This window comes from Athalia rosae, chromosome 4, assembly GCF_917208135.1.
Source record: "Athalia rosae chromosome 4, iyAthRosa1.1, whole genome shotgun sequence".
Taxonomy (NCBI): domain Eukaryota; kingdom Metazoa; phylum Arthropoda; class Insecta; order Hymenoptera; family Athaliidae; genus Athalia; species Athalia rosae.
In genome coordinates, this window is record NC_064029.1 from 10657845 (window position 1) to 10674079 (window position 16235).

At 37.4% G+C, this 16235-nt stretch overlaps 3 protein-coding genes and 1 long non-coding RNA gene across 15 annotated transcripts; 2 read left to right on the forward strand and 2 right to left on the reverse strand.

Annotated features, from left to right (window-relative positions):
* The first annotated feature begins 9 nt into the window (after positions 1 to 9).
* LOC105692969 (39S ribosomal protein L42, mitochondrial) lies at positions 10 to 922 on the forward strand. 2 transcript variants are annotated; one of them, XM_012412565.4, is made up of 2 exons: positions 10 to 440; positions 518 to 922. In XM_012412565.4, the coding sequence occupies exon 2, from the start codon at positions 524 to 526 to the stop codon at positions 884 to 886; it is 363 nt and encodes a 120-aa protein (XP_012267988.2). In that variant the 5' UTR covers positions 10 to 440; positions 518 to 523; the 3' UTR covers positions 887 to 922. The 2 variants fall into 2 exon arrangements, with proteins under 2 accessions (XP_012267988.2, XP_012267992.2); XM_012412569.4 differs by having other exon boundaries at positions 524 to 922.
* A 123-nt stretch (positions 923 to 1045) lies between these two features.
* LOC105692894 lies at positions 1046 to 7107 on the reverse strand. Of its 11 annotated transcripts, none has more exons than XM_048653784.1 (8): positions 6970 to 7107; positions 6158 to 6261; positions 5582 to 5743; positions 5281 to 5510; positions 3005 to 5117; positions 2866 to 2939; positions 2518 to 2727; positions 1046 to 2375 (listed from the first exon to the last, which is right to left on the reverse strand). In XM_048653784.1, exons 2-8 carry the CDS (start codon positions 6235 to 6237, stop codon positions 1741 to 1743), a joined length of 3504 nt encoding a protein of 1167 aa, XP_048509741.1. In that variant the 5' UTR covers positions 6238 to 6261; positions 6970 to 7107; the 3' UTR covers positions 1046 to 1740. The 11 variants fall into 11 exon arrangements, with proteins under 11 accessions (XP_048509741.1, XP_048509740.1, XP_048509738.1 ...); XM_048653783.1 differs by having other exon boundaries at positions 6158 to 6294; positions 6975 to 7105; XM_048653781.1 differs by having other exon boundaries at positions 6158 to 6294; positions 6970 to 7102.
* Positions 7108 to 7345: 238 nt separating this feature from the next.
* Positions 7346 to 10423, forward strand: LOC105692956 (homocysteine-responsive endoplasmic reticulum-resident ubiquitin-like domain member 2 protein). The gene is made up of 4 exons (XM_012412542.4): positions 7346 to 8181; positions 8700 to 9106; positions 9202 to 9537; positions 9622 to 10423. Exons 1-4 carry the CDS (start codon positions 8050 to 8052, stop codon positions 9890 to 9892), a joined length of 1146 nt encoding a protein of 381 aa, XP_012267965.1. The 5' UTR covers positions 7346 to 8049; the 3' UTR covers positions 9893 to 10423.
* Positions 10424 to 10432: 9 nt separating this feature from the next.
* On the reverse strand, positions 10433 to 12013 carry LOC125500597. Its single transcript, XR_007277981.1, has 3 exons — positions 11534 to 12013; positions 10658 to 10776; positions 10433 to 10574 (listed from the first exon to the last, which is right to left on the reverse strand). It is a non-coding gene; the product is annotated as an uncharacterized LOC125500597 (long non-coding RNA).
* Positions 12014 to 16235: the final 4222 nt, after the last annotated feature.

A 16235-nucleotide genomic window follows, 5' to 3' on the forward strand; every position in this document is an offset into this window, starting at 1 on the left:
AATCTAGAGGGAGAGGGACGGAGATTGGAGAAAGTTCAGTATTTTTTTTTAAAGCGATTGCGAGAGGTAAAATTGGGAGAATTATCTATAAAAGTCTGAATGCAAAAATGTAAAATTAATAATATCTTCTCCGGACTAGCTTTTGTATCGCTATACTTGTAATCGTAATCATACTCCGGACCACATATTCTATTTGGATTTTCTACACGACGCATTTAACACTGTTCTTCACGGAGCCTTGAATATTGAGCTGTAGAATATCGTGCTTTGTCGGAAACAGCAGGGTTGGAGAATTTTAAGTCAGTGAAAAGTGTAAAAAAAAACATCCTTTAATCTAGCACAGCAGGAGAGGCATCTTTAGCAAAACACGTTCTCTGCGTAACGAGTCAGTAATAACCTGATTCATTTCTCGTTACCAAGTAGCGTGAGCATCCTTAAAGGTCAATATTCTATGCGTTATCAGCATTGCTTCAAGACATCAGTGCATTTGCGCCTACATATTTACTGATTGTGATAGTTTCAGATGAACCTACAGAGGTTATGTCTCTTGCGTTCGCTGCTTGCGGTGCGGTCGATTCAGAGCTCTGCGTTGAAATATTCAGTATCAGAAGTAGTAGTAGTCGCAGATGATGGTACTATTGTATGCTGTCATCCTGAACAGCAAGTGCCGTACGAATGTACAAAACTTATACCAGCTCAAAAACCAGTAGATAGCTCATTACTTAGTAGCAAAGCAAAGGAAGCTATGGCCATTTTCCGACAACAACATCCAGAGGCAACTAGAGAAGAGCTGGCAAAAATCACATTTACCACTAAACATAGGTGGTACCCAAGAAGTAGGGATAAAAGAGCAAAAAAAACAGTCTCTGATAGAGAATATTTGTAAAAGAAATTCAAATAAATAGTTGTTCTTTAAGAGATACTCACACGCCTAACTTACTTGAATTACATAAGATGAGCCAACTCTCGTTGGCTAAAAATTTGTTACCTGCAGTGAAACTTCTATTTTTATTTGCCGCATTCTTTATTGATTGAGGAATTTGGGTCATCAATCAAACATTTAATTTTAATTGCAAAATAGAAATCACAGGAATAACAATTTTCAAACATAGATACAAACTTGATAGATACAATAAACATTATGCGGCTTGGCTACATACTTGGATTTATTAATTTTTAATCACGCTCTTACACACCACTGGAATAATAATCAGTCAAATTGATGTTTGACGTTGTACATCTGATGTATTGTGGTTACTTAATTCACGTTAAAAGTAAGTAAATCTTTGAGAATTATTCTCTATTTATCACAAATATTTTTTGTACTTTATTTTAACCAGGCCTTGGCAGGGATTGCAAGGTTCCCATATGACTGATCGTTGAAAACAATTCGAAAAAGTATATGACATAGTATTCTATAGACCCTAGAAATGCCAAGGAGTTATAGGTAATTCTGTGGATCTACTCAGGGGCACTACTCTTTGTGCAACAATATTCACTACAAAATAATAGTCCACGTGTCACAAAGAGTCAAAAAGTTGATCACCGGTCTAGATTTGGGTAATTTTAAATTAAAAAAATTCATAGATCTGAATCTAGGTTGAAATTAAAATGACAGTTATCACTTATTAATATGGACATATGGGTAGGTTTACCCTTGTCTTAAACACTATTACAGTACCTGATACTTCATATAACTATAATGCACAGTTTTGTCACAATCATAATACACCCTTGAAGTTACCTCTCGATATTCTCAGGACTCAGTTGTCTTTCTCCTTCTTGCATCAAGATATTCATGGCTTTGTATAGAAGATAGACGCCGAGCATACGTTTCTGGTGGCGACTCCAAGTCGCGGCAACGCCGTAATAATCTCCTGATTTGGAATTCTTCAGTCTATCCAATCCCAAGGCATCTATCATCGCAGCTTCCCGCGTATAAGCTTCGACGGGAATTGCGTTTTGGAATAAGTGAAGACATACTACGCCGCAATCACTTTGCCATATGCCCAAGATGTAACTGATTTTTTCATCGTTCGTTGAACGCTTGCCTTTCTTCCATTCTTCGAAAGCAGAATAGAGATGCGAATAGGGACGTGAGCGCTTACCTTTGCCAATATAAAATATCGCTGATAAAAATATTCGCCAACGTTCCGTGAAAGACAGATCACTCCCTCGACGCGGTAGATTCTTCGTGATTCGAGGATCCATTAGGAGGTAGTTGAACGAGGACTTGTTAATTCCCTCCCTCCATCGTCGCGTCGGATCAGGATTTGAAAATTCCCCAAACACTTGTAACTCTAACGCTTCATGCTGCGACAAATCACTTATCCAGTTTTCGGACCGCAAAGTTCGTTCAATCTCAGCGCTGAATTCTGCAACACGAGAAAAACTGTCGCTGTTAACGCAGCGTATCTCTACAACTAGACTTGCATGTTAAACCCAACAATACCAATTCATGATCTTAACACTGACTGAGTATTGAAAAAATGAAAGTAACAATAAGAAATTATTTACTCGGTGGTACGGCTATGGTAACGGTCAACGGTGGATTTGGACCGCACTTCTGAAGTTTCTGCAGCCGTCTCAAGTACACATGGCGAGTAGTGGCAGTTATTGGTCCTGGGGGACAGCGATCTAATCTGGTCAATTCTCTTCGTAGCGTCTCACTGTCCATGACTACCAAGGAATGTGGCAGGCTCGACAGACGCGATTCCAGAGACGCATCTACCTCCCAGCCCGTCGCATAAACAATAGCAGAGACAAATTATGATTGAATGGTTCCGGAGGGAGGCAGACGTTGAAATACAAAAAAAATATGCGAGATACTGCGTCAGAGATGAATGAAGCAAGCAACAAACTCACCTTCAATACGTCCACCACTATTTCCGGACACCTCGTTCTCAGTTTTTATCAGGGGCATGCTAAAACATCGTTTACTGCCATTACTAGTGAGAACAATTGAACAATTTTACGTAGTAGCGATATTCCGTCACTTGTTTACCTTACAGGTGTTGTCAATAGTCGACGTTCTAACAGGATCACACCTTCTTCGACGTCTTCATATTTGTATTCTTCCTCGATACTTACAGAAGACTGATGGTTTAAGCTATTATCATGGATAGATCCGCTAACGAATAATTTGTTCAATTCTATCGATAAGGCATCATTAGCTCTGTCCCAAGTATGTTTGTCAGTGGAACAATCACTGGGTTTACGGGACTCTAAAGAGTCATTGATGTCCCGTAATTTTGGCCTATTCAAACAGGTATCGCTTTTAGTGCACCTGTCGAGCTCTGAATCTGCAGAGTTCACCAGATTTGACATCATTGAATTGCTGGTCAGTAACCCTGCATGAGATCTGGGCGATCGATATCTAATCAAGTAACTTGCAATCTCTGTTTTTTTCGATTTGACACAATCACAGTACTCGCCACATTGCAGAAAGCCACTAATTATATTTGAAAAACGTCCAATACTATTTGTGTCATAGGTCATCTTTGACGATCCAGCAGTTTGGTTCACTTTAGATATGTGTCTGAATTTAGCATTCATTTCTGCATAGTTACCACAAGCATTCTCAAAATATGCATCGGTTTGGCTAGATATTCTCAGATCAGGAGCAGTTGGAGAATTCATAGTCTTGACAGGAATGTTAACTTCATCTTTGACATGGGCTACGTCATCTGGAATACATTGAATATCAGTTATACGACTGTCCCGACGATTGTCACACATACATTCCTCCGAGTTGACTGCTATTATTTTTGATAGACCCCTACAGTTGATGAGAAATTTTCCAATCTTGTCACCTGGTGAGAGCTCGAATGAACTATCTACAGCCAAGTTGGAGACGTCCTCGTTGTACGTTTTGTCCAGCGCATGGGTGGGGAAGATTCTTGGACAACGTGAAGACGTCAACATGGGCTGTGTTTGGTTGATTGTTACCTTGCGGTTTTGCTTTATCAAATGTGTCAAGTTCCTATTGGGTATAGATGTGTTCACTTTGATCGGCATATCATGAAATCTCTTCGAACTGGTCGGGAGATTTGTTTTTAGATTCGAAACCTCGGGTGCTAACTGTTTCTTTTTGCAAACGTATTTCACACTAATTCCATTGTTTCCAAAATTTCTGGCGAGTAGTGGCGTTCTATAGCTATCAGTATTCTTGCGGTTGATGCCTTTCCCCAGTGATATACCATTGGTGGATGTTGTTCTAATCTCCTGTAGTTTGTTATCAATAACTGGATTTGTAGACTTCTTCGGTGATTGAGGTCTCATCAAAATTTTCGGAGTTAGGATAAAATTTGGCGATTTGCTTCTAATGGAACAGTCAGCTGAATATGGCTCTTGCTTGGTAACACATTGTCTTGTGGTATGTACACGACTAAGGAGTTTATCATGATTTGAAGACATCTGTCTGTTGTGTGGCATCGTCCACCCTTGTAGGTTGAAAGTTTTTGTTCTTCTGCGCAACAATGCCTGCCTTGTGCAATACCGTCGTGATATCTTATGAATAACTTTAGCCTTATTGAGGTGCTTTTCCGGGACCTGTGATGTGATTCCGGATGATTCAACAATTTGGCGCTTCGTTAATCGACTTCCGTGTCTTTGCAAGTTTAGTTTCATTACTGTTTTTGGTAAACTGACATTTGGCATACTGTCATTGACTTTGTGTGACTCTATGAGAAGCAAGTCCTCAATTGTGTAATAGTTACGATCAGAGAAGAAAAGGGAATCATCCACAATTTCAGGTGAAATCTTTTTCATCTCTGAACTAAGCTTTACAATTTTGAGATCTTTGTGCAATTCTTCACCATCATGCATGAGGTTCCCACATAACAACAATTTACGATTCGGATCAAAGCTCACCTTGGTACTTGTTGTGTCGATTAGATTGGCGTTTTTTGGACAACCACACCTTGGTTCTAAGGTATTGTTCTCGACTGTTCTTTCTGGAGCAAATGATTGGTTTTGATTTTCCAGGAAGTTACTGTTGTTATTGAGCATATTTTTTGTGTTAAACGCAGAGACATCATGTGTGGCTGTTGCATCACAAGTACCCTCCGAGACCGCATATTCAGCAACAACGTCACCTTCGGTCACTAGTATTTTTTCTGTACAATTTGTTGCGATAGAAAATTTTCACATTAGATGTAACCGAACTTCAGTGTGTGGTGGTCAGGAGTATCAGGTCAAAGAAGTGACAAGGATGAAATTCCCGCAACATTTTGGGAGAGGATGAAGAATTTTGCGTGGAATTTAACTAACATAACCTACCTAAGGCAAGGTTGTATTTAGGACCAGAATATTCGTCAAATGATTTGCCACAATATTTGCCAAGAATGGCAACAGCTTCATAGTGAGCTTCATCGAACGCATAATGAAAAGGGCACTTTCCATCATCATCGACTAAGAGTGGATCAGCACCGTTAGACAATAGGAGTTCTAGAACACCAAGACGACCCCAGGCAGCAGCAACATGCAGAGGTGTCAATCCGTCTGTTGATCTATTGTTTAATGAATTTATGTTTAAATATGTTTTTATAGGGAGTATGTGAACGTAATAGACTATACTCACTTAACATTAGGATTTCCGCCATGGCGCAAAAAGAGTTTTGTGACTTCTTCCGCAAATGTTTCGGAATCATTTCCTATAACGAGATGAAAGGGAGTAATCCCTTGTGACGGTATCAAAATATTGGGATTTGCCTCTTTGTTTAGTAGGAGCGTTGTTATTTGTCTATAAGAAAGAAAACAAATATCACTATCATAAATACATGGCCGTTTGACCTTTCTATACCTATATGCACCCATTCGTTTAACATCTGTCAGGTACTGTAGCAATCATGGAGGTTCTATACCTCCATGGTGGCAATATAGAAAACAAAATAAACAAGAACCCAAGATGAAACGATTATCAATCGATTAAGGTTCTGTTTTAAATGCCAGTAAATAAGTGTCGAGGCTATCACACCGACCGCATTCCTGGAACTTTGAATAAAGTTGACCGGAAAAAAGAAAAAAAAAACAGTTTGTGAAAGATTTCCTCAATTTGCAAAACGAAGAAAAGATATAAGTCGGCCCAGAGAATACTATAACACATATCTCTACGAAAATTTCGGTGATCGGGGATGTTAATGAGAGTTTAACTTACATGATATTGTTATCTTCTAAACCATCGTGAAGAGATGACGCCAAGAACAGTCCTGTTTTTGCTTTCGGGGTTGATAGCATAATGCAACTCAAGCGCAATTGTGCCTTGTGACAAAGTTCAAATCGTTGAAGGAGTTACTACACACAACACAAGACTCCAAACGCCATAAGCATAATGAAGAACCATCAACTTATACATATAGCGCGCGATGTTTGAACATAAAATTTGTTGTACTATTATTTGATGAATGAGTTCATCTTTCCTTTCTTTTAACTTTTTGCTCCGCCGTCGTCTTCATTACACTTGTAGTGCTATTATTATATACAACCCATTCAGATTTCGATAGCCGTCGATGACTTATTTCGACTACGATGTAAGCATATTACTACATCCTTTGACTATACGCGTTGACTGATACATACTACCCCGATGATACGTACGTACGTACAATGTATGTACATACGTACATACATACGTACAAAGCGTTGGTGTATAAACTCCGCTGCGTGTAATATAGAACTATCGTAACGATTCCAAAATTCCCTGATTACGAGTAACCTGGTTAAGTCGAAATAAGTTTATCGATGTTTATCGATATTCGAATGATATCTCTTAAATAATAGCTAGCAATGAAGAAGAAGGCCGAGCAAAAAATTAAAAGAAACGTTTTAATGCATCTTAAAACCGCATCACTTTCGACTTTTTACTGGTCACTGAGCTCAATTCGAAAGAAATTCACTAGCCCTATGAGGGATGAACTCATTTATCAAATGATAGCAAAACAGATGATATTATGTACGCATGTACCTCACCTAACCTAAATCATATCGCGTCCAGTTATGAATGAGTTTCGTCTACATATGTATGTACATACGTATGTACGTATATGACCGAATTGGCATCCGACCGACTCGGCGTTTTGCCGAATCGCTATTTGACCGAACCGCCTGCAACGAACTGTTGGCGAACAGTTGGGGGACGTTTGAGGTTTCGGCATATTACCGCTCCGTGAACGCAACAATTCGTTGGATTGGCGGTTCGGTCGAATAGCGATTCGATGAAACGTCGAGTCGGTCGAATCGTATCAGGTAAATGGTCGAATGCAGTTCGGTAATCTGATAGCGTCCCCACCCTCTGTGTAGCGATAAGTTAATGGCTACCGGCCATTGGGCAAGCATAGCACCAAGCACACGATCAACGAATGTATCCTGAATCGTTGATACGATAGCTACAAGGAGGTTGCTGATCTCATGGCTGATCTACATTATACTCTTCACAATAGCAGTTAAGTGAAGACCAGTGGACTCATTGTCAGTGGGCATAAAGCACAGATATGGGAATCTGGAGATGCAATCAACTGGCACAGCAACAGTGAACTTGCGGTGAACAAGCGAACAGATTCTCGACTTGAATACCCACTCTTCAACATTCCACGTGACACTGATGGCTGTACATACGCGAAAATACTTGAGCATGAAGCGAGCATTCCCTGTATGTGAAACTCCACGCATACGATTCCATGCAGGCTGCTGATACCACCCATACATACAACGTCGGACGCGTGTGAAATCAAGTTGGCGGACCGCGGCTATGAGTGTTATCGTATCGTCGTGTCGTCTTGTGACTGGCGTAATTTCCTTGATATTGTTTGTTATCAAAGTATAGTATGTATGAAGCACTTTGATTACATCCTAGATTAATCAGCTGTGCCGTTCATAACAGCTTGATCGAACTCCGTACTGTCGTGCTTCAAGTGACAAACAAATTTGTGAAAAACAAAATAAAAGTAAACGTCGTCTAGCCGAGTACGATTGAGATTGTCGTGGTGGATGAATAATTAGGGGAACGCAGCGTCCGGATTCGAGGTGATAAAAAATTGACGTGTCGTTAGGATGGAACGAGTGGTTCGGCTAATCGTGAAGGCCCCGAATCAACAGATCGAGGATCAAATTATTAAGTGTGACTCAGGGTGGACTGTCGGGTTACTGAAAAATCACCTCGCGGAAATTTATCCAAGCAAACCAGTAAGCCCACTTGCATTTTGATTCAAGATTTGCGCTCAATTATTAGTTAGAAAGTTACGAACTTTCGCATCACAGTCGTTTATCGATTGACTGCTGTGCGTACTCATAATGTTCATAGTGTGACAACGGTACCAATTACCATTGGTTTACTTTTTACAAAAGTTATTCACCCGTCATCTTCAATTGCAATAAACGTCTCAAAGTTTTTCCTCTCATTTCCTGCGTATCACAACTTTCTGTGGTCCATAGGCTCTTTATCAGACCTAACCGTGTCTGTTGTGATTGACTATGAAATCGGCACTATAGCAAATTAAAATCTTAAATCTTACGCATATCAGGTTCTCGGTATGTGGAAACAAGTCTGGTGCTCACATGCTTACACTTTTTAACAAATTTTAACAAATTGTTTTTCAATAAATAATTGGAAAACAATTAGATTTGGCTAGCCATACTACTTTCCCTAACCCCCCGCAGAGTTAACTTTTTTCTGTGTTATTGATGTTTTAATTTTCCAACAGAAGTTTTCCGAGCAAAAGTTGATCTACTCTGGTCAACTACTCAATGATTCCGTTCTTCTGAAAGATGTCCTGCATCATTACGGAAGTGAAGATCTTGCTACTGATCAATCTTACACAGTACATCTAGTCTGCACACCAATCAAATCTACATATATGGAGAAGCTGCTCGGATCACCCGGGGGCAATCAAGGGCTTGATGTAGGGGCGGCACAGTCCACCGCCACTCCTGAACCAGTGCCGATAGTCAGATTACAGAGTTCTAGTCATGAGAATGAAGACGTTGATAATCTTGGTTCACATACTACTCAGTCAAATATCACTCAGAGGTACTACAATCAGCTCAATAGTCAGCAAATGGCATGGATGCAACAGGCTTATACGCATTATATTACCCAGTACATGCAGCTGTGAGTAACAATTAAATCTAGACGCTAGCACTATCCAGCTAGACTGTTAGATTACAAATGACTGTTCTATAACACTACTATCTGATATTCAACAGCATGGCTGCTCAAGGAGTTCAACTGCAGAGCAGTATTCCATACATACAGCCATTGAATATGAATGCGAACATACCAAACAACAATAACGACGACAATGGTCAGCGAGCACCAGGACTTGGTTTAGGGCCAGCAATCGATCCCATAGAGGCAAATAATCTCAACAACAATGCGGTGGTTGCTGAAGAAAGGGGAGATGGCGGAATCGGACTAAACCGTGATTGGCTAGACTTTTTTTATATGCTGTCGCGAGTCATCGTTTTGTTCAGCATTGTTTACTTTTACTCCTCGCCTCTGAGGTTCCTTATTGTTACCTTTCTGGGGTTTGCCGTCTACTTGTAAGTCCTGTCACTATAGCTATTAGACGTACCATTGACAATGTTATCCTAACACTTGGATATGTGTAACTAACTATTTTTTAGATACCAGGGTGGATTCTTTCGAGTGCAGCCGAACTTATTGGTCGATAACAACAATGTTCGTGTAGATAACAATAATCAAATTCTACAAAACGAGGCGGTTGGAGCTCAGGCCTTACCCCCACGGCAGCCACCTCCAGCTCCCCAAACAGACACACGCGTTCATCCAGATCAAGAAAATGACGGCCAGAGGCCTGGAGTACTGGCATTTGCTTGGACATTCTTTAGTTCATTCTTTGCATCTTTAATACCTGATCAACCTAATGTCGTCTGATTTAATACAATTCTTTTTTCTACTATTGACTCTCGTAAATTAATACAAATCCGTTCTTCAAATAAGATTTGAAACAATGCATTGGCGCGAGAAGAAAATTGTCACACATCGTTGATATCGCGTTGTTTGTTTGAAACCCATATTTCCGATATTCAATGCATTCAGGTCAAACGTTGACACCTCCTACAAATCTCATTGCTTGAGCATGAATTTGAATCGAATATTTGGATTTCAATTACACACCTTACACGTCGACGAGGTCTATCATGTATGTAAAAGCGTACAACTCGGTGTACGCTCAACGGGTTAACTTACGAATGTACAAATCGATTTTTAGAATAAGTCGAGAGTCATAGCAGATGTATTATTTTTTAATTTGTTCGGAATAATACACAGGTAGGGTCGCAGAAATTGTACATAACTATACGAATACACATACCTAATGCATATAGTATACACAAATGTCACATATGATATGTATCATAGTTGTAACAACGCTTTAAAATAAATGTTGAAAGCTTATTGTATGTATATGAATTCGTAACATTTCCATTACCTGATTATTTGCTGATTGTTGAGTGATGAATGAAAAAAGTGTCGTTACCTAATAATAAGAATGTAAGTAACAGTTGTGGAGCAGACTGTTGTAGCGGGGCAGACTGTAACAATACCCAGGTTGCTTCTAAACATGCATGTAGATTTGTGAGAACTATAAGTAGTATAATCAGCGGAATCACCTGATTACTTAATATATTTCTACACCACCTGTCCATAGTAACTCGATACAGTGGGCTTGTTGCTGATTGGGTAAACACAAAGGATTTCACAAATCCTTGGGGTAACCCACGTAATCGTAGCAGCCCTCCTTATTTCTAACACCATACCTATAACCACAGATATATTGAACCTATAACCGTTTATGGATTATAAAACTACATCTATAATAGGGTGGTCCTTATTTTGAGTATGTTTGAAGTTTTTTAGACGATAGTCCTAAATCGGTTCAAAATATATAAAAAAAAATGCCTGCCGAATTCCATCCCTTGATTTTATTATTAATCCGTGCCCCACCGCAGTCAAAGTTTTAAATGTAAATAACATGTGAAAATGTCATCTCGTTCTCTGCAATTTTGTATGTCGTTAACATATATACCTAAAATTCTAGGCTCTATGGTTTTTTGTAGAAAATTTAACGCTCTACAAAAAAGGTCTCTTATGATTCTTCGCTAACTTTATCGGTTCAATAGATATTCAAAGTCAACTATGAAAAGATCAAATTTGTTGAATTTTTTTTCGCAAACTCCATTTCAAGACGAAGGAAATGACCTCCATAACTTTGAGATTATAATGAATGGATCAGCAGTCATGAATTTCTCAAAGTAACCATACCATTATTTTTTTGAAATTTTAAAAAATATATCTCAAGAAGTTTTGGAGATCAAGGGCTATAAAGTTACAGGTGAGCATCTTTTGATACATACAAAAAGAGGTACAAAATTCGGCTGAATAACAAAATATGCCTTCTGAAATTTGGCGATTCCGTATGGAATGACCCCTATTTATCTACCATGGCCGATTGTTGTTCGGAACAAAGCCGGATATCTTATAAATAATCAATTTAGTAAGCTAGAATTTACTTACGTGTGAAAACTGATGCCCGGAAATTGGCCACTTTCGATTTTGCAAATGCAAAAAGAGAGCACCATAATATTTCGGCTGTTAATTAAACGATAGGAAAAAAAATTGGAATAGTTTGCACTACAATGCTAAAAGTCTGAGGCGTCGCGGCGCGTCGCTTTTAAAAACAAAAGAGTACCACGTGATACAATGGGCGTATTCGAAGCCACCACTTCTGAATTGTTAGACAGAGACAGAATTAGAACAGAAAGAGACAGCGCTACTTTGAAGTAGCTCTGTCTCTCTCAATGTTGGCTTTAATGCATTTACTACAGCGCTCGGTCTATTGGTTTTAAGTCTATGGTTGGACCAAGCAGATCGTTTGTTGGATCCATGGACAAGAAAAACATAGCTCCATATACTTAGCCCCTCATCTGCCCGGATTAGATTTATTCTTATCACAATCGATTGTAGTTCGTTCGTAGCTGATTGTAGTTCTAATTTCGACGTCTGTTAGTTAATCATTCGTTAATAATAACAAAAACAAACTCGCCTAGGGAATTTTGTGAAGTTGGCCCCTCCCTGGCGTAAATCTTTACCCAATCCAATTTAATCTATGTGCAATCGTTTGTAGTTCGTTTGTAGCTCACGAATCATCTACTCGGGATTATTGTTAGCGACCGGTTTTCTGTAAATACGCAAACATTCGAAAAAAAATATATCAACAAAGCCTTCTGCGCATGCGCCGCTTGAGGCCGGAAGCTGCTGACAGCACATCTAGATTCGAAGATTTGACCCTGTCCCTCGTCGAAGGAGGCGAAATTTCTGCGGAGGACTGGTCTCTTTGCTCAGACAATATCATTGGGAAATCCAATATGTCTTCTATCTTTTCGCTCGAAAATTTTTATAGGTTCCGTTTACGTTGTTATGAGCTTGTGGTAATTTATAAGTCTGAACTAGTTTGACAGTTGGTTTCAGAGAATATGAGATAACCTCTAAGCCTTAGGTGGAGTAAACATAAGCTAGCATGGAGTAAACAAACGGATTCACAACCGTTGAGTGTAGATAGGAATAGAGGTGCGGAAGTTAGGTGTTTACTCCACCTAAGGCTTAGAGGTTATCTCATATTCTCTGAAACCAACTGTCAAACTAGTTCAGACTTATGAATTACCACAAGCTTGTGTGGATATTTTCTTTGACTCTGGGGTCTGCGTCGATTAGGTAAAAATTATTATACGGACAGAACACCAACCACGTGACATCAATAAGGACTCAATAAATATATTTAACAACACAATTTTTTATTTAACAGTCTACTAGGGTCGACTCGTATCGTAGATTAAAAGATTGTTCATTAATGTGGATCACTCGTGTACGCTTGTTATTTCTCTTTATAATTATTAACTGTTGTTTACGTCGGTATATTAAAATTTGAGTGATCGATTTCTGAGCGAGCTCGACCCCCTTACGTCTTAACACCTTATGTCTTTCTCACCATTAGCTTATTGTCCAATGTCCAAAATCCACCTTCCTTCCCCACCATTCTTCTTATTCTTTCTCTCTCTTCTTTCTTTCTATTACACCCGTTACATTATCCCCCTTTTATTTTATGAACATTGAAAATGTTTATGAAATAAACTTAAATTGTGTGTTTTATACTCTCGACCTTTTGTTTTTGTTTTTGTTTTCATTTTCATGCGTCTTAATTCTATTACAACCATACATCTTATACTATTTTCATCTCGTCATATCATTTGTTATTCAGATTACTAACAATATCTACGTCAAGTAATTTAGTTATTTACGTATACAAGTTTTAACAATTCAAACTTAAGTCGCTTTTTTTTTTTTTTTTTTTTTTTTTTTTTTTTTAAGTCATTTCGTCTCATCATTTGATATCCATGACAGGTTGATTATATTTACGTAGACTTATTCTATTATATGTTCCTGTTATTTTAGTGGAATCGTTTGGGTCTACTAATACAAAAGCATTTTCGTTAATCTGTTTCAATATACGATACGGACCGTGGAATAAATGAAAAAAATTTTTAGTAACTTTTTTAAACGCGTCTGATTGTTGGGGTACTTTAAGTAAAACCAAATCTCCTACACCTAAATTTACTTTTGAAATACTTTTTTGATTGTTTTTTCGTCTATTAAACTGATTTAATGATCTTTCTCTAGCTAATAAAATTTTAACCTGGTGATCTATATTTACTGTTTCTGGGAATTTAATTATTTTCCTAATTTTTTCGGTTGGTAGTTTATTGTAATGTAGCTCATATGGTATTAGGCCAGTTGAATGATGAGTTGTTATATTTAAAATTGCTTCGATTTCTTTTACAAATTTTGCCCATTTCGTATGACTCTCAGCGCATAAAGTTCTAAATAGCCGGCCTAGTTCTCTCATACATCTTTCTGTGGGATTGGATTGTGGATGGCGTATGGAAGAGTACGAAACTCGAATATTTAGTTTTTCCAGTGAATTTTTCCAATTTGGTGACGTAAACTGCGTACCATTATCTGATAGTATACACTTTGGTTTACCTACATTTGGAATAAAATCATTTATAATTTTATGTAAGGAAATTGAAGTGTTTGCTTTTTTAATCGGATATAATTTGACAAGTTTCGAAAAGGAGTCTATTACTACAAATATATATTGCACACCTGAAACTGATTTTGGCAGTGGACCATAATAATCAACTGTTACCAAGTCTAGTGGATTGTTAGATTTTATCATTTGGTATTGACCTTCCATTGACAGAGATAAATGTTTTACTCGTTGACACAAGTCACACGAAATCACAAATTTTTTAATATCCCGGTTCATTCCTTTCCAATAAAAATAAATTTTTAGATAGTGAGTTGTTTTATACACTCCTACGTGTCCTAATTTGGAATGTGCCTTATCTATTACTGCACATGTTAGACTATCAGGTAAAACGAGTCTGGCATTTGTTTCTTCTTTATCTTGATAAAATAACACTCCGTGATGAATTTTATATTTTTCGTATTTATTAAGTTCATTATTTTCGAAATAATCTTGTAAAAGCGTATCATTCTTTTGAAGATGACTTATGTTTTTAAATTGTTTGATTAATTCAGAGTCCAAAATAGTATATTCTTTAATTAAATTCAATATTGAATATGTTGTAACAGATGAACAAAGAATATCTTTGAGAATTTTTGAAATAATCACTTGTTTGACATTATCTTCTTGGTGAAATCTACTATCAGGATTTCTACTCAGAAAATCAGCAATAACGTTGTCTTTTCCTTGACAATGTTTTACTTGAAAATCAAATTGTTGTAGCCAGAGAGACCATCTTAGAAGTCTTGAATTTTGAAAAGAAGTATTATTCATAAATATCAAAGCCTTGTGATCTGTTATGATTTCGAATTTTTGGCCAAATAAATATATTTTAAATTTAGTCAATGAATACACAATTGCGAGGAGTTCTTTTTCAGTAGTTGTATAGTTTTTTTCATGTATTGATAGGCATCTACTAACGATTGATATTATATAGCAATTATCTTCGAAGATTTGATATATAATTCCACTGATTCCTTTATCGCTAGCATCTGTTTGTATTTTGTATGGCTTGCCTGGTATAATGTGACTTAATGTTACACTGTTTACGAAATTATTTTTCAAATTTTGAAATGCTTTAGAGTGATTATCAGTCCACAACCACGGTTTCTTATTACTTAATAAATTTCGAAAAGGATGAATAAAATTAGAATGTTTAATACTAAATTGACGGTAGTAATTGCATACACCTATAAATTGCTGCAACTGTTTTAAATTTTTAGGGTTTTCAAAATTTTGAATAATTTGCAATTTGTCCGGGTTAGGTCGGATACCCTGTGTAGATAATATGAATCCCAGAAATGGTACTTCTGATTTGAAAAAGAGTGATTTTGATAATTTCAATGTAACGTTGTTCTTTTGCAACTTGTCAAATAATAGTTCGATGTGTTTCATATGTTCTTCAAAATTAGTTGATGTGATTAGGAGATCATCAATATAATATGTTAAGAAAGATTCAAATTCTTTACCCAATATCAAATTTAATGCTCTTACAAATCCACTCCCAGCAGTCTTAAGTCCAAAGGAAATGCGGCAAAATTGGTACAAGTTTGATCCATGCAAAAAGGCTGTAAATGGACGTGATTTTTGTTCTAATTCAATTTGCCAATAACCATTCGCTAAATCTGTTAACGACATATATTTAACATTATGATATTTTTGTAATATTTCTGAAATTAACGGTGGAGCTTCATTATCTGATTCCACAACTTGGTTCAAATATCTAGCATCTAAACAAATTCTTACACGGTTATCTTTTTTTTTTACGATTCTTAATGGGCTACAATACGGGCTTACAGATCTTTCAATAATACCAGCGTTTAACATTTCTTGAATTTCATTGTCAACCGCTTTTCTCAACGAGATGGGGATTGGATACGGTTTTCTGAAAATAGGCTTATTTGATAATAACTTGATTTCATGTTTATATTGTCCCGCAGGTTCATTTTTGGGTGGAAATAAGTTTTCAAATTTAGATAATGTCTCAATGAATATTTTCTGCTGATCAAAACTCAACGTCATTAGATTACTCGCGATCGTTCGAACTTGGGTGAAAAAATTATTTTCTTTTTGTTCGTTCTCTAAGATTTTATCACATTTTTGATTATTGTCATTATCGTTACTTGGTAACTC